This window comes from Silurus meridionalis, chromosome 21 (assembly GCF_014805685.1).
Source record: "Silurus meridionalis isolate SWU-2019-XX chromosome 21, ASM1480568v1, whole genome shotgun sequence".
NCBI classification, from domain to species: domain Eukaryota; kingdom Metazoa; phylum Chordata; class Actinopteri; order Siluriformes; family Siluridae; genus Silurus; species Silurus meridionalis.
Genome location: NC_060904.1, coordinates 9,679,802 through 9,704,045, shown reverse-complemented (window position 1 = coordinate 9,704,045; position 24,244 = coordinate 9,679,802). Strand labels below are relative to the sequence as shown.

The window sequence follows — 24,244 nt, the reverse complement described above, 5'->3', positions numbered from 1 at the left end:
TATTTCCTCTCAGTAAGGATATGGTGAACTAATTGTATTGGTGATGCTACAGGTTTTCGCGCTCATCTGTGATGCTGAGAACCCTCAGATATTCACAGTCGAGTTTATCAGGGGACAGATACGAAAGTACTGCTCCACAGATAGGTAAGAAAAAATATCAGAAATTTGATTTATTTATGGATTTATTTTAATGCAAGAAATGTTTTTCAAAAACCGTAGCATTTTCCCATGATGATTTTACCTTTCTTTTTTAGTTTCTAATACATTAAATATTCAGTGCAAATGAAGTATTTAAATAAATGCATACATGCATGCATAAACAAACAAACCTACATTAACAAATAAAAAAAAAACTAATTTGACTGAATATTTTAAATAAACAAATGAAAAATGACTGACAAATTTGTTAGTACCCAAAGAAAAAATATATAAACAATTGTATCCGTTGAGTCCTTTTTAATTTTATATGATGAAATATAGATAAGGCACCTTTGCTCTGTTACTTTCTGCTTAAAGCTTCAGGGAAATGGCACAAAAAAGCCTATAAGTCAGATAGCAAAGTTTCTCTCTCTCAAAAGTTTAATCAAATAACAGCAAGAGTAACTTTTATTCAAAATCACTGGTTCAGACATCAGCATTTGGTTTATAAATAACTATACACTATATAATTTTACTATATATAGAATAATATAGTGGTCAACTAGTAAGGCTAAGCAGCCAATAAAACCAAATAAGGAAGGGTCATAAACAATGAACACAACGAGTATGTCATTAGGGTGTAACTCTGTTTTTGATTTTTTTTTTGAACAGATTGTTTTAATTACTGTCACACAACTTAAAGTTTCTAATCATTCTGCATAATTTAAACAAAATTATTTATGTGATCGTTGCTATGCTGCTGTTTGTTATATTTGTGTAATACTGTTTGTAATCTTTGTGTACATCACACTGGACATGGACATAAGAAAGCAAAGGAGAGAGTTGTGTGAGGTCATAAAGAAATTAATAGACAAGCATTTTAATGGTAAACAAAGCAGCCAGGTGTTTCTGTAACTACAGATACAAATATTATTAACTTTAAGGTCCATGTGACTGTAACCAACTTTTTCCATGTTCAGGGAGGTTGAAAACATCACATGCACCCGAGAATGGGTAACACTGGCCTATTTTAAAATGGCCTTCTATGAGCTTTTATATGAATTGTATCAATCATCTATGGAAAGAGCTGAAACATGCAGTCTGGAGAAGCATCTTTTGAAGTAAAAACAAGTGGCTCATCACGTCCGTTTTGTCAGTGCTTTTAATTTAACAAAACATTTGGCTTCACAGTCTGATTTTTATTGAATATGGAAAAAACAATAATGGATGTCGATTACTTTTGTTTGCTTCAAGTAATTTTGAGGAAAAAATATGTTGGTTCTTTTTTTTCATGAAGGGGAAAAAAGATGTCCATGTCAAAGATGTCCATGTCTGTCTTTACAAAGTATTATTTGGCTTTATTACCTGTGCATACTTTTAAGATTTTGCTCTATAGGCTAATAATTATCATCTTACTGCATTAATGTATATAGTTGGATATTTTGGATTATTATTATTTTTTTTTATATATATTTTTTCTTTTTTTTCTTTGTGAAGGTGTTTCTGTAACTAATATCACATTTGGAGTGCATCTTTCCATTAACACTACAAAAAAAAATGCTCTTTCTTCCTCCCTTCCTCCCCTGTTTCTTCCTTTTACTCTCTAGGGACTCCCTGATGGCCAGTCTGTTGGATGGTGTGCGAGCATCTGGAAACAGAGATGTGTGTGTAAAAATGGCTCCAACTCAAAGAGGGCAGCGCTGGGGACTTCTCAGCATGCCTGTTGATGAGGAGGTAGAGAGCCTCCATCTCAAATTCCTCGCCGCTCCACCCAGTATGTAGAGTGTTTTGAAATCATCAGTATTTATCACTGAAACCACTCATCAGTGTCATTTTTTTGTTTGTTTGTTTATAATTAAACTCATCATTTTTATATCTTTATGTATTGCCCCTTTATTTTCTTGTTTGACACCTTTGTTAATGATGAGTAAAAAGTAAAACTTGATTGGGCATTCTATTAATAGAAAATAATCATGGTGGTGCATTGTAAACCAACAAAATTACTGTTACAACCCCAACATTCCACACCCAAATAACTTTTGCATGACTTCATGAAATATGTCTGTAACTCATAAATGATTAAGCCAGTATTTCTTGTTAATTCTCTCAAAGGTCAATTTTACACTTTAGTCACTTATTGAGTGCTTATTTTCAAATACATTTTGTTAGTATACAAAGGAAAATCACTGCGAACTACTTATGGACATAATTGTAGATGGCGACAACAGTGTCGACCATATGGTATGGAGATTAAGTGCAGATATATTTGTGTTTAGTAGTTGCAGTAAAATTGCTATCTCTATAATAAACATTCATAAACACATAAACATTCATAATAATGGATAGATAAACATGAATATTGCTGATGTGTGTGTCATGCAAACAAAGGTGTAGTAGCCCTGTTTTTTGTCTTAAAGTGGCCATGCTCAAAACATAACATTATTATTCAAATATTAATACTGAAGACTTCCAAACTATGATGAAAGTATTTTTGTGTGTGTAATATATTGTGTGTGTGCAATTTCATTGGCCCCTGACATCCTTTGACAGCTCTTTGGTCTTGCTTATGGTGGTGGAGAGGTTTGAATGGAAGAGGTTGATTCTGTGACTGGTGTCTTTTATGTACATAATGAGTTGATATTAGGAAATCTTTGTTAAAGGGACAGGATTAATTTGCGTGTTTGGTGTTGAAAATTCTTGCTGGTTGGTAGGGGATCAAATACTTATTACATGCGATCAAATAAAAATAAATTAATATATAATATTCATTTGTTTATTTTTGTATATTCTGTCTCTGTTAAAATAAACCTACCATTAAAAATTCTAAATCTTAATTTAATTATAAGGGGACCAGCAGGGGTTCAAATAATGATTAAATATAATTACCTTTTGAAGACCGCTTGGCACACTCATGGCATTCTCATAAGTTGTCTTTCAAGCATCCGTTTGGTATCTTACTCTGGGAATTGCTTTGGGCGTGAAGAAATCCTGGAATCACACGATGCCTATCAGTTGACAGACCAATCACGACAGTGATGCGCGAGTCCCACCTCTCGATATACACACTGCTGCTGACGGTCCCTGCCCCGTTCTCGTTCTGGCTATGCATCCCCCAGCTAACCCTAAGGGAGGGAAGAAGAGACTGGAAACCTATCCTGTGGTCTGGTTTTGGGTCAAAAGAGGGGCTATAGCTCTCACAGAATCAATGTAGCACCCCTCTACTCAGCACAGGAGTCTTGTTTCCCCCTCTACCAAAGAAGTGTTGGGGAGTGAATCAAGAACAATGCTAAAAAAAAAAAAGGTTCTCCGGTTGGAGTATTGGCACCAGTTCGCCCAGTACCCAAGATGTTGCTTCTTCCCTCTCTACCCATGGGGTTATATAAGAGAGATGTCAGAAGGTTCCACAATTGTTCTCATTTGGGGAAAAAAATTTCTGTGCATTAGCCCCAAGGATCCTTACCAAATGTGTCAAGGCTGCAGTAACACAGCTGAGAACAGCGGGACTTCTTAGTCACCGCAGAGGTGGATACGAATATGCTTGTGTCTCACCTGAAAGGCTTAGGCATCAAAATAAACGAGACAAAAAGCTGTTGAGTGCCCACACAGGAAATTATTTACCTGGGTCTCAGGCTGAACTCAGATCTGTATCAAAGGAGCGCATCAGGTTGATTTGTGGTTGTCTCACCCTCTTCCAGAGATGGAAGACAGTCCCATTCAGAAAATGTTTGTGCCTTCTAAGACTGATGGCCTTAGCAGTGTCTATCATCCATTTGGGACTGTTGTGAATGAGAAAACTTTCACTGCTGGGTAGCACAGTGCTTATGTCTGAAGCGCCACCTCAACCACAAGGTGATTGTGACCTTGCTTGGGCACTCTACGCCACTGGAAAAATCGAACCACACTGAGAGCTGTTTCCCTGATAAAAGTAAGTGACTATGGCAGTGTGCAAAGGCAGGATTGCGAAAGGGAAATAGCCTATCTCGCTATGGAATGCGCACATAAACCTCCTGGTACTGTTAACGGTGTTTCTAGCATTGAAATATTTCGTCTTGGTTAGATCGGACAACACAACAGTGGTGGCATATATAAATCGCCAGAGGGGGGTGGGACGTTCTCAACTTCACAGTCTAGCAGGAGAACTCATGGTGTGGTGCATGAAGCATTTTCATTTGTTACGTGCGACTCATGTCCCGAGAGAACTTAATGCGGGGGGGATCTCCTGTCGAGGAGAACCCTTGTAAGGGTAGTCGATTCTTCCTCCCCCTCAGGTGGTGGAACTGTTGTGGGAGAGGTTTGGCCTGGCTGCCGTAGTCCTCTGTCTCTAAACCATACAACATAGGAGGTCTCACCACAGTCCTATAAACTTTTCCTTTCACTCTAGCAGATACCCTTCTATCACAAATAACTCCTGCCACTATTCTCCACCCACTCCACTCTGCCTGCACACTTTTCTTCACTTCTCTAACACACTCTCCATTACTTTGCACTGTTGACCCCATGTACTTGAAATCCACCACCTTCACCACCTCTTCTGCCTGCAACCACACCACTCCACTGCCCTCCCTCTCGTTCACACATATGTATGTCTCACTCCTACTGACTTTCATTCCCCTTCTGTCCAGCACGTCCCTCCACCTCTCCAGGCTATTTTCCACCTGCTCCCTACTCTCACCACAAATAACAAAATCATCTGCAAACATCATAGTCTATGGAGGCTCCTGTCTGACCTCGTCTGTCAACCTGTCCATCACCACTGCAAACAGGAAAGGGCTCAGAACCGATCCTTGATGCAGTCCAACCTCCACCTTGAACCCGTCTGTCGTTCCTACTGCACACTTTAGTGCTGTCACACTGTCCTCATACATGTCCTGCACTACCCTCACATACTTCTCTAAAGTACAATACCACAACTCCTCTCTTGGCACCCTGTCGTATGCTTTCTCTAAATCCACAAACACACAATGCAACTTCTTCTGACCTATACTTCTCCATCAACATTCTCAAAGCAAATAATGCATATGTGGTGCTCTTCCTCTGCATAAAACCATACTGCTGCTTACATATGGTCACCTCTTCTTCTCTCAGCCTGGCTTCCACTACTCTTTTCCATAACTTCATGGTGTGACTGAACAACTTAATTCCCCCGTAGTTACTGCAGGTCTGCACAGCCCCCTTGTTCTTAAAGATCGGTACCAGCACACTCCTTCACAACATATCTACCTTTCTTCTCTACATCATATCAGGTGTCTAGTTTGATAAATTGAAAATATTAAATAAATCCATGAATGTTCTTTTATAGTTTGGATGTCTTCAGTATTAATGTACAATGTTGAAAATATAATAATTAAGAAAAAAATCTCTGTAGGAGGTGGTGTCCAAGCTTTTGACTTGTACTGAATACCCAAATCATAATGCATATTTTCGTCTGGAACTTAAATATTTTTATACATTTTTTTAAAAACTACAATTTAAATCTTTTAATGTATTTGTAACTGTCTTTAATAAATAGATGGAAATTTTGCTGATGCAGTATTCAGGTTCAACGCCAACATTTCTTACAGTGGAGTTCTACATGCCGTCACTCAAGATGTAAGTTACCCTTTATCAGATATTTATATATTTAACATTTTAAATTAATACATCAATACTATCATTAAGCAAAGTAAATACATTAAACCTTAACAGCTTGTTGTTCTTTTGAAATTAAGCTGTGGCCATCACAGGAGCAAGAGTTTGCTTATCTTGAATAATGGCACAACTGATTTTTACTATGAACTTACAATTGTGCATGTGGTATTGCATTATTTTGTTTGTTTATAACAGTTCTATAAACAAAACAATTATGTACAATATAGCCAAATGTTCTCTTTATATTCTGATTCTCCATTAGTAGCAACAGATTGTGAAAAATTTACTAGCTGGCTATTTTTCATTCATGCCACTTCATCCTTTACATGTTTAAAACTTTTTTTACTAATTCAGTTGGAAAGTGCCTTTTCAAGAGTGCTGATATTTAGTATATCAACACATGTACAATACACTGTATGTCTCACACTGCTTGTCTCTATTTGCTATATTACTTTCTTTTCTTTCTACAGTAGTTAGGGCTGCTTTGGGAGCTACTTTTGTTGACTGAGCAAAACCCAAAAAGGCCAAACAAAATGCTCTATTGTGTTTTTTTCTTCAGGGGGATTTTTTATTTTAATCGTTTTTTGCTGTTATAATAAGCTTTAGTTATTTGGAAAGGTTTTTAACTAGATTTTAAAACCTTACTATAGAGATGTGTTCATTCTGCTGCAAGGACATGAGTAACATTGGGTAGTGATAATGTGCATAGAGACCTGACACACACTTTCCATTTACAGTTCATCCTAAAGTAGTTAATTGTAGTTTAGAATAGGTTTCTGTTCTGGCCACTGTGCCACATTAACTGTAAAATAAGAACTTTGCTTAATTCACAGGGGCATGCTGAGCAGGTTGGGGGTTTCAAAAGAAAGAATTGTTTCGTGAAATTTAAATTTCTTTCCTTTCAAGTTTGTATGCAAAAATTTGGAGAAGGCTCACATATTTTCCCATATTGTGTCTTAAATGTCAGTTACTCAAAACTAATTTCAGGTTTAGAGAAATGTTGACACATCAGGCATATTGACTGTCAGCAATTAATTATTTGTGACACCATGCCTGTTGTGTGTGACATGATGCTGTTGGAGGAAAATGTTTCCTGAATTCCTCTAAAACATCCCAATGTAGCGCTCTAATATTTAGGTCTAGTGACTACACAGGCAATGGGAGAGAACTTATCTGTCATTCTCATCAAACCACTCATGCTCAGGGTTAGAAAAAAAACATTGCTGTGTGTATTGGTACATTATTATCTTGATACCCAGGACCACCTTGAGGGTAGAATGTTAAAACCATTGGGTGCACAATTGTTTGTTAATTCTTGGCGGTGACTCGCCTATCTCCCATAAGTATTTGGCCTATTGAATGCTATGATTTTGCAGCCTAAACCATTACTGATCCACCCCATGCTTTACTATACTGTAGGCATGCAACAGTCTGTGTTGTAAGCTTCTTTGGAGTTTCTACACTGTATTTTCCTGGATGTGTGAAAAACAGTGAACAAAGAGCTCCCAAAGACCAATTTTGTTAGAATCAGTAGTCAGGGTTTGCATTTAATTCTGCAGTGAGTTAGGCAGCTATCCATTTATTTTTTTCTATTTTTTTTTTTTTTTTTTTTTTTTTAGGTATAATACAGTATGTTGAGGGAGTGAGTATACACAGGTTGAGGGAGGTTATGCTTTTTCAGAAAACTGCAAAATACTTCAATTTCTGACATAATCTTGAAGGAATACATTATCATAATATCCCTGAAATTGTTTATTATTATTTTTTAGGTGAATCCCCATTATATTGTTTACTCTTGTGTGGTCACATTTCAATAACTTAACTGCCTGGCAAGCGATTTTTTTTGGCTTTTTCGGCAAGTATGTAAGGGGTTCTATTCTGTAAACAAGGGTAGCTAATTAAAATCTAATTCAAGAGTAAGAGGACCATGGTTAGTATCTACATGCATAGTGATTATTTTTGGCACAGAATTTTATTGCTTAAATGTTGACATGAGGTACCATAACAGCCTATGTAGCTGTGAATGGAAGGTGAAGCGGTGGATGTTTAAATGTAAGCATTAAACAATTTTTTTGTGTTTAAAAAGGCATCTTTAGTAATAGGCCAGTCTATATCAAGTTTAAGAGTCATGAAGCTTTTATTGTCATTTCTACCATATATAGCTGACGCAGCATGCAGTGAAATGAGAATGTTCCTCCAGAACATCAGGTGCTACATTTAACAACATAGAACTACATCATTAAACCTATTGTATACTATGATTGTGCAGTAATGTGTAAAAGAGGACTATAAACAAGAGTGTATTTGTAAACATAAACACAATTTAGTGGAAAAACAGCAGTAGCAGCAGTCGAGAGGTGCAAAACAGCATGTAACAGTATAATATGGTTAAATATAAATATAATATGGGTGGTGGAATAGATTGAGATGAGTAATTAGTGTGTGTTGAGTTTAGGTTGTGCATTTCAGTAATACACAGTTGTATGAGTGTGTATGAGTTTGGTACAGGTCAGTTCTGTGTGTTGAGGAGTCTAATGGCTTTGAATGCTTCGGAACCTCTTCCCTGATGGCAGAAGGGTGAAGAGTGTGTGTATAGGGTCAACCAAAATGTTGGCTTTGCGGATGCAGTGTGTGGTGTAAATGTCTGTGATGGAGGGGAGAAAGACTCCAATGATCTTCTCAGCTATTCTCACTATCCTCTGTAGGGTTTTGCGATCTGAGATGGTGCAGTTCCCAATCCAGGCAGTGATGTAGCTGATCAGGATGCTCTCGATGGTCCCTCTGTAGAACATGGTTAGGATGGGAGGAGGAAGATGGGTTTTCCTCAGCCTTCTCAGGAAGTAGAGGCGCTGCTGGGCTTTCTTGCTGATGGAGCTGGTGTTGAGTGACAAATTAGGTGTTCCATGGAGGATCCATCGATCATCAGTGGAGAATTGCCACTTTGTGCTCTCTTGAAGTTCACAACCAACTATTTTGGTTTTCGTTCAGAGACAGGTTGTTGGCTCAACACCAGGCCTTTAACTGTTGATGAGACCCACCACAGTCGTGTCATCAGCGAACTTGATGATGTGAATCGAGCTGTGCATTGCTACACGCTCGTGAGTCAGCAGAGTGAACAGCAGTGGGCTGAGCATACAGCCCTGAAGGGCTCCAGTGCTCAGAGTGATGGTGCTGAAGAGACCATTCCCAAACCAGGACTGACTAAGGTCTCCCAGTCAGGCAGTCCAGGATCCAGTTGCAGGGGGAGGTGTTCAGGCCCAGTCGGCTCAGCTTCTCAATCAGGAGCCAAGGGATGATTGTGTTGAACTCTGAACTATGAACAGTCTATTAACAGCATTCATAGATGGAGATTCTCTTGTACAGATCAGAAGTTTAGACTTAATAAAATTCAAATGTTTGTGGCAGAACTACATATGGCTGGAAAAGTCAAGTGCCCCTATAAAAGTCCATCTAAAAAATCTTGTACAATTTCTGTTTATAAGATTCTGCCTAGCTTATATTATCTACCTTTCAGTATACAGTGGAGCTTAAAAGCCTTGAAACTCTTAAGAATTTTGTTTTTCTCTGAATAAATATGGGGAGCAAAGGCTAGCCGGTCTGATTTGATCCCACAGAAGAGCTACTGAAGCACAAACTGCTGACTGTTTAAAAGGTTTCACAATGCACAATGCATCAATTCATGTGGATATTACTTTATTACCTAATCATTTAGGTATTCCCTCATGGCCTGTTTGTTGTAGCTAATTGTTGCTAATTGTGTGCCTTAATTTTCCAAATTGTTAACAATGTTATTCACCCTACATTAAATTTACATACATTTTAATTGCATGCATGCTGTTTAATGTCATGTGACTTCAATTACAGACAAATTGTACAGATTGCACTTAACTTTGATTTAGGCCAGTTTATTCATTCATTTTGAAGAAAGTTTATGACATGACTGAATGATTTGTCGACCTGAACCACAGAGACCTGCATTTCATAGTGGGAAGGTTGATTAAAAAAAGTCTCAGTTCAAATGATCTTGTGGGCAAGCAAACAGTGACTCCTGTTTATTAGAACATTTAAATTTAATTTCTCTTTTTTTTTCATTTCGAAATAATGGACTTGTTGTCTACATGAAAGTCACTGATTGCTGAATTTTTTTTTAAAGAAAACTATTTTATACAATGATTCATGTTTAGTTTGCATGTCTTATTTGTTAACTGTATAAATGTATATATTTGTGCATCTCCTTATTTGCAGGGCCTTTTTTCAGAGAACAAAGAGAAACTGATCAACAATGCCATTTTGGCACTACTTTCCCAGGATGCTGAGCTGGGTGGACCCAATGCTGAACTAGAGGCCCAATTCCAGGCCATCAGACGACTTGTGGCCTCTAAAGCTGGCTTTCAAGCCTTTACACAGCTTCCTAAGTATTCTAAACTACCACAACTATAATAATAATAATAATAATAATAATAATAATAATAATAATAATAGCAATAATATGAATAAAAAAAGAATTGTTTATTAGACAATAGATATTATAAAATGTAAATATATAATAAAATAGATATTTATAATAACTATATAAAAGTTTGTGTGTATGTATATATGTGTATATTATGTGTGTGTATGTGTATGTGTATATATAAATTATATTTTCTGGAAAATAATGGGTTTTTTTTGGAAATGCTTTAGTTATTTTGTGGAAAAGGTGTTCTGGTAGCATGGTATAGACAGGACAAAAACTCCTTCAACTGTTGAGCAGTGAAGATGACATTATTTCAGAATTGTTCAATTGTTTATAAATTGTTCTCTAATTTTGATCGCCTGTGTATGTATGTATATTATATATATATATATATATATATATATATATATATATATATATATATAAAATATGGATCCATATATATATATATATATATATATATATATATATATATATATATATATATATATATATATATATAATAATATACATACATACACAGGCGATCAAAATTAGAGAACAAAACGTGGATTCACAAACTGAACCCCATAACATTAGACCAATGAAATTTCAGAACGGGTTCAGGTGTTGCTAAAACCATCACCGATGGCGATTTTTAAACGCACAACGATGAAAAAAGAAAAACTCCTGAGAGAAATAGTTGTGAAAGGAAAGAGGAAGACAGTAAACAAAGAGTTTTTTGGTAGGCTACTGTTTAGATACAAGCCATGTAACAGACACTGTCTTTCGTTAAAGCCTGTGTAAAGTTCATTAGTTTTAATAGAGACACCTGCGGCTTATAGACAGGTGCGGCGTATTTATGTTCAAAATAAAAAATCTTTGTAAAATTCAGTGGGTGCAGCTTATAATTGGGTGCGCTTAATAGTCTGGAAATTACGGTGTGTGTGTATGTATGTGTGTGTCTGTGTGTGTGTGTGTGTGTGTGTGTGTGTGTGTGTGTGTATATATGTATATATGTATATATATATGCGCATGCTGTAACAGATCTATTATAGTGCACGGGGTAGGTAGTAAATAGCCCACTGCCTAAAGTTGTATGTACTGTCTTTGGCTGAACTGTCGTTAAATGTGCTCTTGGGGAACTTTTTTCATCCATATTATCTTTTTGGTTTTTTTTTATACTTTGTCTCTACTTTTTATTTCTTCTTTTGTTCTAGACACACTCTTGTCATTGATGTGTTAAGTAATATGCACTTTTTTACAAATATTTGTTAATGGTCCTTTTTTGTAGCATTTTTTAGATCCGGTGTACTTAGTTCTATGCTTTAAAAAAAAATGTTAACAGGTTTGAATGTGTGTTTTTCAGGTTTAGGGAGAGATTGGGTGTGAAGACTGTTAAAGCATTGAAGAAGAACAATAATGGTGTGACACATGCTGCTATTGACATGCTCTGTGCTCTTATGTGTGTAAGTGGTGCCTGTAAGCTCTTTGTTATACACTTTGTTCAACAGCTTATTCATTCAAAGCATTTATCACATCAGCCATTCATGTGGCAGCATGGAATCATCCAGACATATGTCAAAAGCTTTAGCTGCTGTTCACATAAAATGTCAGAATAGGGGAAAAAAAAATTATAATTATTTTAGCTAATTAGTCTTTATACTACTTCATACATATTGAATGGTGGAAGCAAAAAACATCTTGACAATGGTGCGAGCTGCAACTGAACCTGTCCTCCTTTTTTTTGTTTTGTTTTTTTGGTAATCGTCTTTAAATTGAGCATTCAGCATTTTTGGTTGTGGGTCAAGGACGTGTTTTGAATCTGTTTACCGTTTGCTCTATGAAGAGGAAATTAAGCATTTGTTGAATTTTCATTCTGTCCATTAAATCAGTGGTCCCCGGGCCACGGACTGGCACAGGTCTGTGGGTCAATTGGTACCGGGCCGCACAGAAAGAATACATAACTTACATTATTTCTGTTTTATTTATTTTCTGATTCTAAACGGTTTTATTTTGGAAAATTACCGGATTCTCTCTGCCACATCTGTCTATGACTCACTCTTGATGCATGTCATGATGCCTCGGTCACGTTTCACCTACATCCACTACCTTCTTAAAGGGGCTGCTCCGACCGCTAACACATAATACATTACCGCTAAAGTCAAACCCCCAAGCTAGCAAAATAAACAAAAAACAAAACGTGGATTCACATTTATTATTAAATTTAGAAAATACCAGTTTTTATGCCGGTCGTATTATTTTATTTTGTTACCTTAAAAATATTTTATGACATTAATCCGGTCCGTGGCGCAAAAATGTTGGGGACCACTGCATTAAATGACTGGTTTAACACTTGTTTATGAGAGCAGAGCTAATCAGGGATAATCCAGGTCAGTAAACTTTTGGTCAGTCATTTAGAAAGCATGAAGGTGGCATTGGACCACAGATTTTTTTTTGCACCAGTGAATGTGATTTTTGGAATGCAAATAGACTATAAATGTCTTCTGTACATAACTTTGCAAGTAATTATGTGATCGATAACACCATGGAAAGTCACAGAAAGAATTTTTTTTTTTAAAAACTGAAGCTCCTGATTATCATCTACACACTGTGTATCAACCAGAATATTACAGGTCTTTCTAATAAAGTGGATGTTGAATATATATCTCATTTTATTCATGCATTTTTTGAAAGCATATTAATAGTTTGTGTTGTTGCTGTTACAGCCAATGCACGATGACTATGATTTGAGGCAGGAGCAGCTGAACAAAGCCTCTCTTTTATCATCCAAAAAGTTTCTGGAGAGCCTTTTGGAGAAATTCATCAGTAATGTGGTACACTGCTATTTAAACTTGCTAATATAACATGATTCAAAACAAACATGATTAAATAAAAAAAATCAAAACAGACGGGTTGGCTAAAATAATGTAATATGCATAGTTCTAACTTTATGTTCAGCAGTCTAACATTGTTTCCATTTCTTTTCTGTTTTCAGGACCATGGTACAGGTGCTTTAGTGATAAGTGCACTTCTAGATTTCTTGACCTTTGCCCTTTGTGCACCTTACAGTGAAACAAGTGAAAGTCAGCAGTTTGATATGCTGCTGGAGATGGTGGCCTCAAACGGACGCACACTTTTCAAACTCTTCCAGGTCAGAGTTTCAGCATACACACTGTAAAATGTTCTAAACCAAACAATATGCTTAAAATTTTTGTTTGACAGAAAAGATGCCAAATGTTTGTGGACCGTAACACTTTTTGGTACATTAATTTTTGAACAGTATTTTCTTTTCTTCTCAACAAACCTGTTGTGTAAACTGTATTAAAAGTAATTGGCCATCACTAAAGGCTGCAAATCTTCTCTTGGAATACTTTACCCACAACGAACAAGCCACTGGTAATGCTTGTAAGCAAAAACTCTCTCAGACAATATCAGGATAAATCCATGAAATAACCAAACTTAACAGTGAGTCCATTCTCATTTGGGCTATCACCACTGATCGCATTAATGAAAGAAAGAGGCAAAAGGTAACACAGAAATGAGGCCACCCTGGGCCATAAAGCGGCCAGTCATTTCACAGTCAATGAACCTGAGAGTCTGGGGTAACAGCATCCAAACAAATAATGTTAATAAGCATACACTGTATAATATCCTTTACACATTCCTAAATGTTAAGTATATATAATTAAATGTTAATTGTGTGTGTGTGTGTGTGTGTGTGTGTGTGTGTGTGTGTGTGTGTGTGTGTGTATATATATATATATATAATATACACACACATAATTAACATTTAATTATATATACTATACACATAAATATAATTTGCAGGTAGTTTTTTGGTCTTATGATGGCAATAGCCATACAAGAAAAATGAAATTAGGAGAATGTAAATAATTTTGTTGCTAGCTATTTTGACAATAATGCCTGCATGTTAAGCAGTTTTTAGTACAGTAAATCTATACTGTTATACAAGCTGCACAGTGATTACTCTAAAATACATTGGGGCAAAAAAAGTTTTTAGTAAGCCACCATTTGTGCAAGTTCTCCCACTTAAAAAGATGAGAGAGGCCTGTAATTTTCATCATAGGTACACTTCAGCTATGAGAGACAAAATGAGAGAGAAAAATCCAGAAAATCACATTATCTGATTTTTTAAGAATTTATTTGCAAATTTATAGTGGAAAATAAGTATTTTGTCAATAACAAAAGTTCATCTCAATACTTTGTTATATACCCTTTGTTGGCAATGACAGAGATCAAATGTTTTCTGTAAGTCTCCACAAGGTTTTTACACACTGTTGCTGGTAGTTTGGCCCATTCCTCCATGCAGATCTCTAGAGCAGTGATGTTTTGGGGCTGTCACTGGGCAACACAGATTTTCAACTCCCTCCAAAGATTTTCTATGGGGTTGAGATCTGGAGACTGGCTAGGCCACTCCAGGACCTTCAGTGCTTCTTGCGAAGCCACTCCTTTGTTGCCCAGGTGGTGTGTTTGGAATCATTGTCATGCTGAAAGACCCAGCCACGTTTCATTTTCAATGCCCTTGCTGATGGAAGGAGGTTTTCACTCAAAATCTCACGATACATGGCCCCATTCATTCTTTCATTTACACGGATCAATCATCCTGGTCCCTTTGCAGAAAAACAGCCCCAAAGCATGATGTTTCCACCCCCTTGCTTCACAGTAGGTATGGTGTTCTTTAGATGCAACTCAGCATTCCTTCTCCTTCAAACAAGACAAGTTGAGTTTTAACCAAAAAGTTCTATTTTGGTTTCATCTGACCATATGACATTCTCCCAATCCTCTTCTGGATCATCCAAATGCTCTCTAGCAAACTTCAGACATGTACTGGCTTAAGCAGGGGGACACGTCTGGCACTGCAGGATTTGAGTCCCTGGTGGCGTAGTGTGTTACTGATGGTAGCCTTTGTTTCTTTGGTCCCAGCTCTCTGCAGGTCATTCACTAGGTCCCTCCGTGTGGTTCTGGGATTTTTGCTCACCATTCTTGTGATCATTTTGACCCCACAGGGTGAGATTGGGTGGAGCCCCAGATCGAGGGAGATTATCAGTGGTCTTGTATGTCTTCCATTTTCTAATAATTGCTCACACAGTTGATTTCTTCACACTGTTTGAGGTTGTGGACAGGTGACTTTTATACTGATAATGATTTCACACAAGTACCATTAATACACAGGTAACAAGTGGAGGACAGAGGAGCCTCTTAAAGAAGGTGTTACAGGTCTGTGAGAACCAGAAATCTTGCTTTTTTGTAGGTGACCAAATACTTATTTTCCACCATAATTTGCCTTATTTGTACTTTTTTTTTCCCTTTTTATTTTATTAATAGTTTGGTGTGCTAAGAAAAACATTAGAGTCTTTTCAAATAAACTGAGTTAATTAACCAACAGTCTAGGGAAATTATATTACAGAAGTTGCTATTTATATCTACAAATGTAGATATATATGTGTATAAAATGACAATCAATCAAATAAGACCTTAGCCCAAGGCAGTTCCCTTAACGCCTCTTATTATGGAGAACAGTGTGATCAGTGGTGTTGAAAGCTCAAGCAAAGAGACAACACTGATCAGAGGTCAGCATTAAATCTAACCAATGATGAGGTTTAAATTCTGACTGACACATTTGCTGAATGTCGTTTGTGGGTATGACCATAATTGCTATACAATTCTAGAACATTAGAGATAAAAGGGAGGTTTATATTGGCCTATAATTTGAACAGCTGACAGAGGTTGAGTTCAGGTTTTTTAATTATGATTTAGGTACATAACCAGTACTAAGAGAATTTATAAATTTTCTAGAAGAGGTTACAAGCTGTTTGTAATATTAACAGTTTAGTTATGTTATTTATATTCAAATTTTCAAATGGTCTGTTTTAAGCTGCATATGCAATTGTTATAACAAAGTGACAATTTTTGTGTTTAAGGCTGTTTAAGTTCTGTGGTGTCATCCGACAGTGATCCAATCAAAATCAATATTTCTTGGAGATTAGTGCTGTAGTTGTTGTGAACCAATAGTTTTTCTGGGTGTTGGGAGTGGCTGAAAAGGTCCGCTGTCATATCCAGAGTGGCCTTTAGAGGCAAATCACTCATGCTACATGCTGTTTTATTTCTTCCTTTTTTTTTTTTAAACACGAGTCTGCATACTGCCCAAAAAGTGCATGCTGTCTGGATAGAGCACGATGCATGGAGAGCGTTATATTATATTTAGTTATTCTAATTAATTTTATATATATATATATATATATATATATATATATATATATATATATATATATATATATATATATATATATATATTATGATAACTACTGGTTGATTAATCTGTTATTGGCAGGTACGATCCAACTTAGCTATATATAAGTAAAATGGGTCAATCTCTAATTATGACTTGGGTGTAATTTAATGGAGATAATTGATCTTAAATAGCTTTGGACTGTTTTGTTCACAATGTTAATATAAAAAAAAAAGTGTGTGTGTTTACCGTTATGAGTGAGTCCTATTATGTTTTGATAAATCCATATTGAATCTAGAATGGACAGAGCTGCTGTTCTCAATAAGTCTTCCAAATATCAAAATATATATTAAAGTCTTTGACAATTAATACTTTCTCTATTAAATGTCAGGTTTTGCAAATTCCACAGGGAATTTAGAATACTGCCCATAATTAAAGGTCAAATGTACTGGCTGTGCATTAACTTTATTTATCAAAGTTTAACATGTATCTCATTTTAAATTAATAAGGTTTTTTAAAAAGTTCCATAAAATTCCTACATTTTTGTTTATCTTGGGGAACAGGCACGATATTAATCAAGCAGATTATACCTGGTCATGAAATCTGCTTTTCAGTTTCCATGTTGCTCTTTTGTGCCTGAAACTGGTGGGACTGTGGTAAATGGCTGTACCTCTGGTTAATGCAGTGTTTATATTGAATTTGTTGAATCAAAGCTTAAAATGTCCTTTTCAGTCACTTGTAATTATTTTATTTGAAATCCACTGTGGTGTACAGAGGCAAAAATGACAAACAATTGTATTGTAGTTCATACAAATGTACTTGTTTGTATGTCTTTGTTGAACAATTGTTTTCTAGATTTTATCCATCTTTGCTGGTAAATAAACCTTCAGTCTTCTGGGAAGTCTTTCCTTTAGATTTTGCATTGTGGCTGTGGGAATTCACCTTTTCAGCCAAAACTTTGCCTTGGTTAGGCACTGTCAGTTAAGTAAGCCTGACACATAGCTGCTGTTCTGTTTCTCCCAACACTAAGGTGTTTCTAAGGATTTTCATCAGGCCTTTGTGTAATTCAGTTGATTTCTTCTATACCAACCTTGTGTAACCATGTCTTTATGTGCCTTTCTTTGTGCACAGGGTCATTATCATGCGGTAGCAGGTTTGAGTCTAACTTCCAGTAAAGGGAAACTAGAATGCTATAAAGCATACAAAGACATCTTTTACAGTTGTGGTCAGGTGTCAGAGACATGACCGTATAGGTTGGCATACAAGTCTACAAGTATATACTTTTTGATCTATATTTACACTGATTTATTTTTTTTCTCTGCAGCATCCCTCTATGGCTATAGTAAAGGGTGCAGGTCTGGTTATGAAAGCCATTATTGAGGTGAGGTTCCATTAATTTGTAGTTTTATTGTATTCTGTGTGAACAATTTATATATGTGTCTTTGTGTTTAGGAAGGTGATAAGGAGATAGCTACAAAGATGCAGGACTTAGCATTAAGTGAAGGTGCTTTACCCAGACATCTACACACATCTTTGTTTACAGTCAGCGCTGATCAGAGGATGCTTACAAACAGGTAATCAAATGCCCATATAAGTACCATGTTATGGATCCTTGTAAAGCCTTGCACATGTCTCCATTTATGATGATCTTATTGTGCCTTGTGATATTTAAATAAATACAGTGGAAAATTTTTTCACGTGTTGCTTGTAGGCAGCTGAGTCGCCACCTCGTGGGCTTATGGACAGCTGAGAATCCTGTTGCTATGAACCTTCTCAAAAGAATCTTGGTGAAATTGCACACGTTTAATGATTTTGTATTAAGGAGTTTTATTTATTTATATTGTAGTAAAAATCTTTCATTAGGTTTATATTTATACTGCTAATGTTTGTGACAATATAGATCTTTGGGACATTATTTATTGGTTTCTTTTTTTTTTGACTTTTTTTCTATTTATTTACCCTCTCCTTTACAGCCAACTGGACTCCTGGCATACTTGGACAGTTCTGAACCTGTGCCTGAAAAGGATGTGGACAGAATGGACATCCGTGACAACCTCAAGATTGCTTCTGTAACTTTAATACTTTGATTGGTTCACTGTAAGTAATGTTTATATGACCAAATATAAATCACATTCTATTTTTCTATCTGTGCAGGACCAGTTTGGACGAAATAAGGTTCCAGAGTGGCAGCGAATTGCGGGCAAGGCTGCCAAAGAGGTGGAGAAGTTTGCTAAAGAAAAGGCTGAAGTGGTCCTTATGCACTGGAGAGACAAGATGGGCATTGCACAGAAGGAGGTGAGCAAAGTGCAAAAGAGCTTAACAAGCCAGAAAAAGGACCTCTTTAAAGAACCTAAAAAAGATAGGAAAGCAATGAGTGTGCATATTGTTATTGAATGATTCATTTTCAAATCGTTTTCAAATTTTTAACAATGGATGTTATCTTAAAGCAGCTTTGCAGAAAAAAATATGCATATGTAGTTTAGCATCATAGTTTAGTCACACAGGGAGAGACAGAAATGTGCTTTATTAGATGTCATATTGTTACATAAAAGTTAAGGACACTGCAGTATTATCATGGTGCAAGTACTCCAGCAAGACTAGCATGCCTAAAAGGAAGTACTACAAGGTAACACGTGTGAGGGATTTAATGAGATATAAGACGGCCCACCAGATACCAACAAATAGCCTGCACCAATTGATCGAAGTAAGTGTAACAGATCATAATTGACCAAACGTTCGCTCGGGTACTGTAGCGCGATTTTATTCACTGCTGTATATGTTAGTTATAGTATTTTATAATCAATGCGAAATTTGATTGTGATCCAATGTAGAGTGGATACGATAGGGGTGATGTGGTCATAAGCATCATGCATCATTTAACAACATTTCTGAGATGAAAGAAGGCAATTTTAGTAATATTATACATGAGCTTCAAAGAAAAGACGAGTCCATAAGCACACCATGGCCTTTTTCTGTTGCAAATGGTAAGAGAGAAAGACCATCCAGAGATACTTTGAAATCAGAAACCGTTTTTTCTACCTGCATGTGTTTCTACTTCTGTGTTCTACTTATTCTTTTGTGTTTTTTAGAACTTTTCAGAAGAAGGTTAACATGCATCCATTGTCTAATGTCATTTTTACATTCCTTACCATTATTAAGCAGATGGTTCTCATACAACTGTTTTTCTTCAGCATAACAATGGTAGCTAATACCATGTTTCTGAATAATTTCACATAGAGGTAGCATATTCAAAGAAAAAAGCAGTGGGCCTAAGACAGATTCTTGCGGGAATGCCAATCATTACTTCAGTAAGTGTAGAGAATTCACCATTTCCACAAACTAATAATGATCAGTGAAGACAGTACTTTCCCTAGGAGAAAGCTGTTGCCTTGACTGCAAAGTTTCCTAGTACCGTAATTTCTGGACTATTAAGTGCACCCAAATATAAACCGCACCCACTGAATTTGACAGATTTTTATTTTGGTGTCTACATTGAAACTAATGAACTTTACACAGGCTTTAACGAAAGACAGTGCCTGTTACACAGCTTGTATCTAAACAGTAGCCTACAAAGAAAGTGATTGTTCACTGTCTTTCTCCTTCCTTTCACAACAATTTCTCTCGGGAGTTTATCTTTTGGCAACGTTGTGCGTTTAAAAATCACCACCGGTGGAAGCTTCTTTCCCGATGCCTGCAGCTCAGAACACAGGTGAAGTGCGTTTTTTTTTTATGCCCGGTTGTTTTTAGCATGACAAATGCTTCACCTTTCCTGTTGACAGTCCGAGTGAGTGGCAGGTCAAACGTCAGAGGAACATCATCCATATTTATGATGTGGTGCGGCCCGATTTGCTATAAAGAGTTTCATTGGTTCACCTTAACCCGTTCGGCAATTTCATTGGTCTAATGTTATGGGGCTCATTGTTTTGGCTTGAAGCTTGTGAAACCGGGAAAAACCCCGAAAAATCCATAAATTAGCCACTTCATTGTTTAAGCCGCGCGGTTTAAAGCGGGGGGGGATGTAGCGGCTTATAGTCCGGAAAATACGGTATATTAAAGAGCATATTATGATCAGTGGTGTCAAAATTATTGATGGATCATGGTGTTTTTTCACTAAGGTCAAGCAACAAAAGCAAGGAGACAATAGCCCTGATCATATGCCTGTAGCAGATCATACTTTAACCACTACTGTCTTTGTGCTATGATGAGGTTTAAATAAGCATAATATTAGCATTACTGCTGTGCTCCAACTTTTTTTTGGAAAGGTTTTTTTTTTTTTTTTTTTTTTTTTTTAAGAAGGGGTTTGATAACTACCCGTTTGAACAATTTAGGTACATAACGGGTGTAAGGAAATAACTTCATGTTAGAGGTTTGATTGCTTCTCGAATTATCTTTTTGAAGTAACACTCCTTCCGAATGATGGTGTGCATGCTAGCTTCTATTTCTATTTAATTTTGGTGCAGTATTGAATAAAAATCTAGGATTATGTTTGATAATTTCTATGAGGGTAAAAAGATATGTCGATCTTGCAGCACTGAGAGTTTTTCTATTAATCAGGAGTCTCCCCTTCCATGCTATTTAAAATACGACCAAATTAGTTGGACACCATTTATGTTTTAACTATTAACATTCAGCCTTACCTTTTTTTTTCACTTTTCTGAAGACATGTAAATATATATTTTTTCACAGCCTTACATTAGAATAAATGCACATTTGGATTTAATGATTTTTAAAAAAAAATTATTTATTTTTAGCAGTCAGAGACACCATATGAATTGTGACTGAATGACCACAGTATCAATAATATTTCTGTTATTTCTGCCCTGTCTGCTCTTCCTACCCCTTACTGTGGTTGTGGCATGTGAATGAATGTAGCAGGACAGGAATAATCTGGTGAGTATATAACACATTGTAGTGACATTCTTTTTATTAAATCATATTTTTACTCTGTTTTTTGTGCAAATACATGCTTTACTTTTTAATATGAGCTTCATAGTTGACAGTTTTAAAATGTTTGTAAGTAGCTTAATCTCATTAATGTTTACAATATATTGTCCCCATGTTACTGTGCCTAGTTCTTTTCTTAGTGAAATATTGCATGTTTTTTTTTTGCAGAACCCAAACCAAAAACCTGTTGTCTTGAGGAAAAGAAGACAGCGGATCAAGATAGAGGCAAATTGGGAGCTCTTCTACTACAAGTATATATTTACATACTATTTTATTTGTGTAATTTGACGTATATCAGATTTTAGTCTACATTTTATATATATATATATATATATATATATATATATATATATATATATATATATATATATATATATATTATTGCCGGCTAAAACTCTATAGGTCAAAAAAGAAGCCATATCTAAGCATGATCCAGAAGCACAGGCGTTTTCCCTGGGCCAAGGCTCATTTAAAATGGACTGTGGCAAAGTGGAAAACTGTTCTGTGGTCAGACGAATCAAAATTTGAAGTTCTTTTTGGAAAAATGGGACGCCATATCATCTGGACTAAAGAGGATAAAGACAACCCAAGTTGTTATCAGCACTCAGTTCAGAAGCCTGCATCTCTGATGGTATAGGGTTGCATATGTGTGTGTGGCATGGGCAGCTTACCCATCTGGAAAGGCACCATCAATGCTGAAAGGTACATCCAAGTTCTAGAACAACATATGCTCTCATCCAGACGTCGTCTCTTTCAGGGAAGACCTTGCATTTTCCAACATGACAATGCCAGACCACATACTGCATCAATTACAACATCATGGCTGCGTAAAAGAAGGATCCGGGTACTGAAATGGCCAGCCTGCAGTCCAGATCTTTCATCCATAGAAAACATTTGGCGCATCATAATGAGGAAGATGCAACAAAGAAGACCTAAGACAGTTGAGCAACTAGAAGCCTGTATTAGACAAGAATGGGACAACATTCCTATTCCTAAACTTGAGCAACTTGTCTCCTCAGTCCCCAGATGTTTGCAGACTGTTATAAAAAGAAGAGGGGATGCCACACAGTGAAAAACATGGCCTTGTCCCAACTTTTTTGAGATGTGTTGATGCCATGAAATTTAAAATCAACTTATGTTGTATTCTGAATAGAATATTGAAATTTGAAACTTCCACATCATTGCATTCTGTTTTTATTTACAATTTGTACAGTGTCCCACCTTTTTTGGAATCGGGTTTGTAAAATTCTTTATTTTGGTGAAAAAAAAACACTTTACAACATCTAGCCAAGAACATCAAGTCAGGAACAATATTATAATGGTAGTTATAGTGTACAATCAACTTGGATCTATCAAGAACAGAGAGAATGATTTGAAGAGAAGTGTAGGGAAAAGGAAAGGAATGGCTTATGATCCAAATCATATAGCATCATTTGTCAAACATGGTGGAGCCAGTGTGCATGGGCATGTATAACTGTCAACAGAGCTGGGTCACTGCAATCTATTGATATGACTGCTTATCATAAATTGAATTAAAATGTATGTGTGTATGTGGGTGATGCTCTCTGCAGATTTCATATGGATCATGCAAAGTCAAATCTCATCTGGAACCTGAAGACTCGTGAGGAGCTCCGTGATGCTCTGGAGGGAGAGATGCGCTCCTTCAGTGTAGACCGAGAGCTGGGGAGTGCCAGTGTGATTTCCTGGAACCATCAAGAGTTTGAGGTGTGGGTTTTTGGGGTTTTTTTTGTATAAAGTAGCAAAATACAGTTTTGTGAAAATGAAAGTACAACCACTTGATTCTATGGTTTTACATATTATAACATATAATAATAATCTAGTTTGTGTCAGGACTTACCACGTCTTATTAGATCTTTTTTAAGGTCCTGCTACAGCATTTTGGTTGGGTTGAGATCTAGACACTGACTGGGGCGTTCGGTTCTTTTCCATTCTGCTAGATTTGCTGCTGTATGCTTGCAATCATTGTACTATAGCATGACCCACTTTCAGTTAGGCTTTAGCTATCTATCAGAAGGCCTCACATTTGACTTTAAAATACTTGGGTATACAGAGGAGTTAATGGCCAACTCATTGACAACAAGGTACTCAGATCCTGTGGCTGCTAAACAAGCCCAAATCTTCATGTCTCCACCACTTTGCTTGACAGTTAGTATAAGATGTTTGTGGTAATATGCTGTCAGTTTGATTTTGATAAATGTGATGCTGTGCATTATGGCCAAACATTTTCTTTTTGGACTTATCTGTCCAAAGGACATTGTTCCTGTTGTGCTGCTATGTTCTTTTTAGAGATGGAGGCTTTCTCCTGGCAACCCTTCCAAACTTCCATACTTGTTCAATCTTTTTCTAATTGAACTGACAGGAAATGTAACATTTAACATGCTAACTGAAGCCTGTAGAATTGTTTTATTGTTTGTTTGTTTTGTTTTTTGCATTGTTTTTAGCATTGCACATTTGATAGACTTTAAATTGTTTTTAAATTGCCTTATAACTCTTCCCAGATTGATGGGTAACAGAAATTGCTTCTTCCCCTTACCTCCCACCTTTCCTCTATTAACACACTCCTGAATGCTCCAGACCAACAAACTGCTAAAACATCAGCTTTTTCAGAGGCAATAGATTATAATTCAGACCAGACCTTGGTATGATATTTATGAAATTAAAAAAATATAAACACATTTTATAAGGACCTTGTTATTATAAGCTAAAGCAAATCTTATATCATATATATAATTGACTTAAGATTACATTTAATGAATCTGCACAAACACTCGTAATACACCATTAATTTTTTAGTTTTAAAAGACTTAGAGCCTTTAAGAGACTTG

The 24,244-nt window shown here is 36.3% G+C and overlaps 1 protein-coding gene across 3 annotated transcripts in view; it reads left to right on the top strand.

The window, feature by feature from the left end:
• Nucleotides 1–24,244, top strand: part of LOC124403767 (dnaJ homolog subfamily C member 13-like) — a 97,557-nt gene that overhangs the window by 27,112 nt on the left and 46,201 nt on the right. For 2 of the 3 annotated variants that reach the window (XM_046877512.1, XM_046877510.1), the window contains exons 9-23: nt 53–144; nt 1,746–1,912; nt 5,648–5,727; nt 10,012–10,181; nt 11,571–11,670; nt 12,931–13,038; nt 13,200–13,355; nt 17,779–17,835; nt 17,907–18,028; nt 18,166–18,241; nt 18,428–18,523; nt 18,609–18,749; nt 21,327–21,344; nt 21,567–21,649; nt 22,970–23,123. In XM_046877512.1, coding sequence (XP_046733468.1) covers nt 53–144; nt 1,746–1,912; nt 5,648–5,727; nt 10,012–10,181; nt 11,571–11,670; nt 12,931–13,038; nt 13,200–13,355; nt 17,779–17,835; nt 17,907–18,028; nt 18,166–18,241; nt 18,428–18,523; nt 18,609–18,749; nt 21,327–21,344; nt 21,567–21,649; nt 22,970–23,123 — 1,620 coding nt within the window. The remainder of the gene's footprint in view (nt 1–52; nt 145–1,745; nt 1,913–5,647; nt 5,728–10,011; nt 10,182–11,570; nt 11,671–12,930; nt 13,039–13,199; nt 13,356–17,778; nt 17,836–17,906; nt 18,029–18,165; nt 18,242–18,427; nt 18,524–18,608; nt 18,750–21,326; nt 21,345–21,566; nt 21,650–22,969; nt 23,124–24,244) is intronic. The other variant, XM_046877511.1, reaches the window with a different exon arrangement.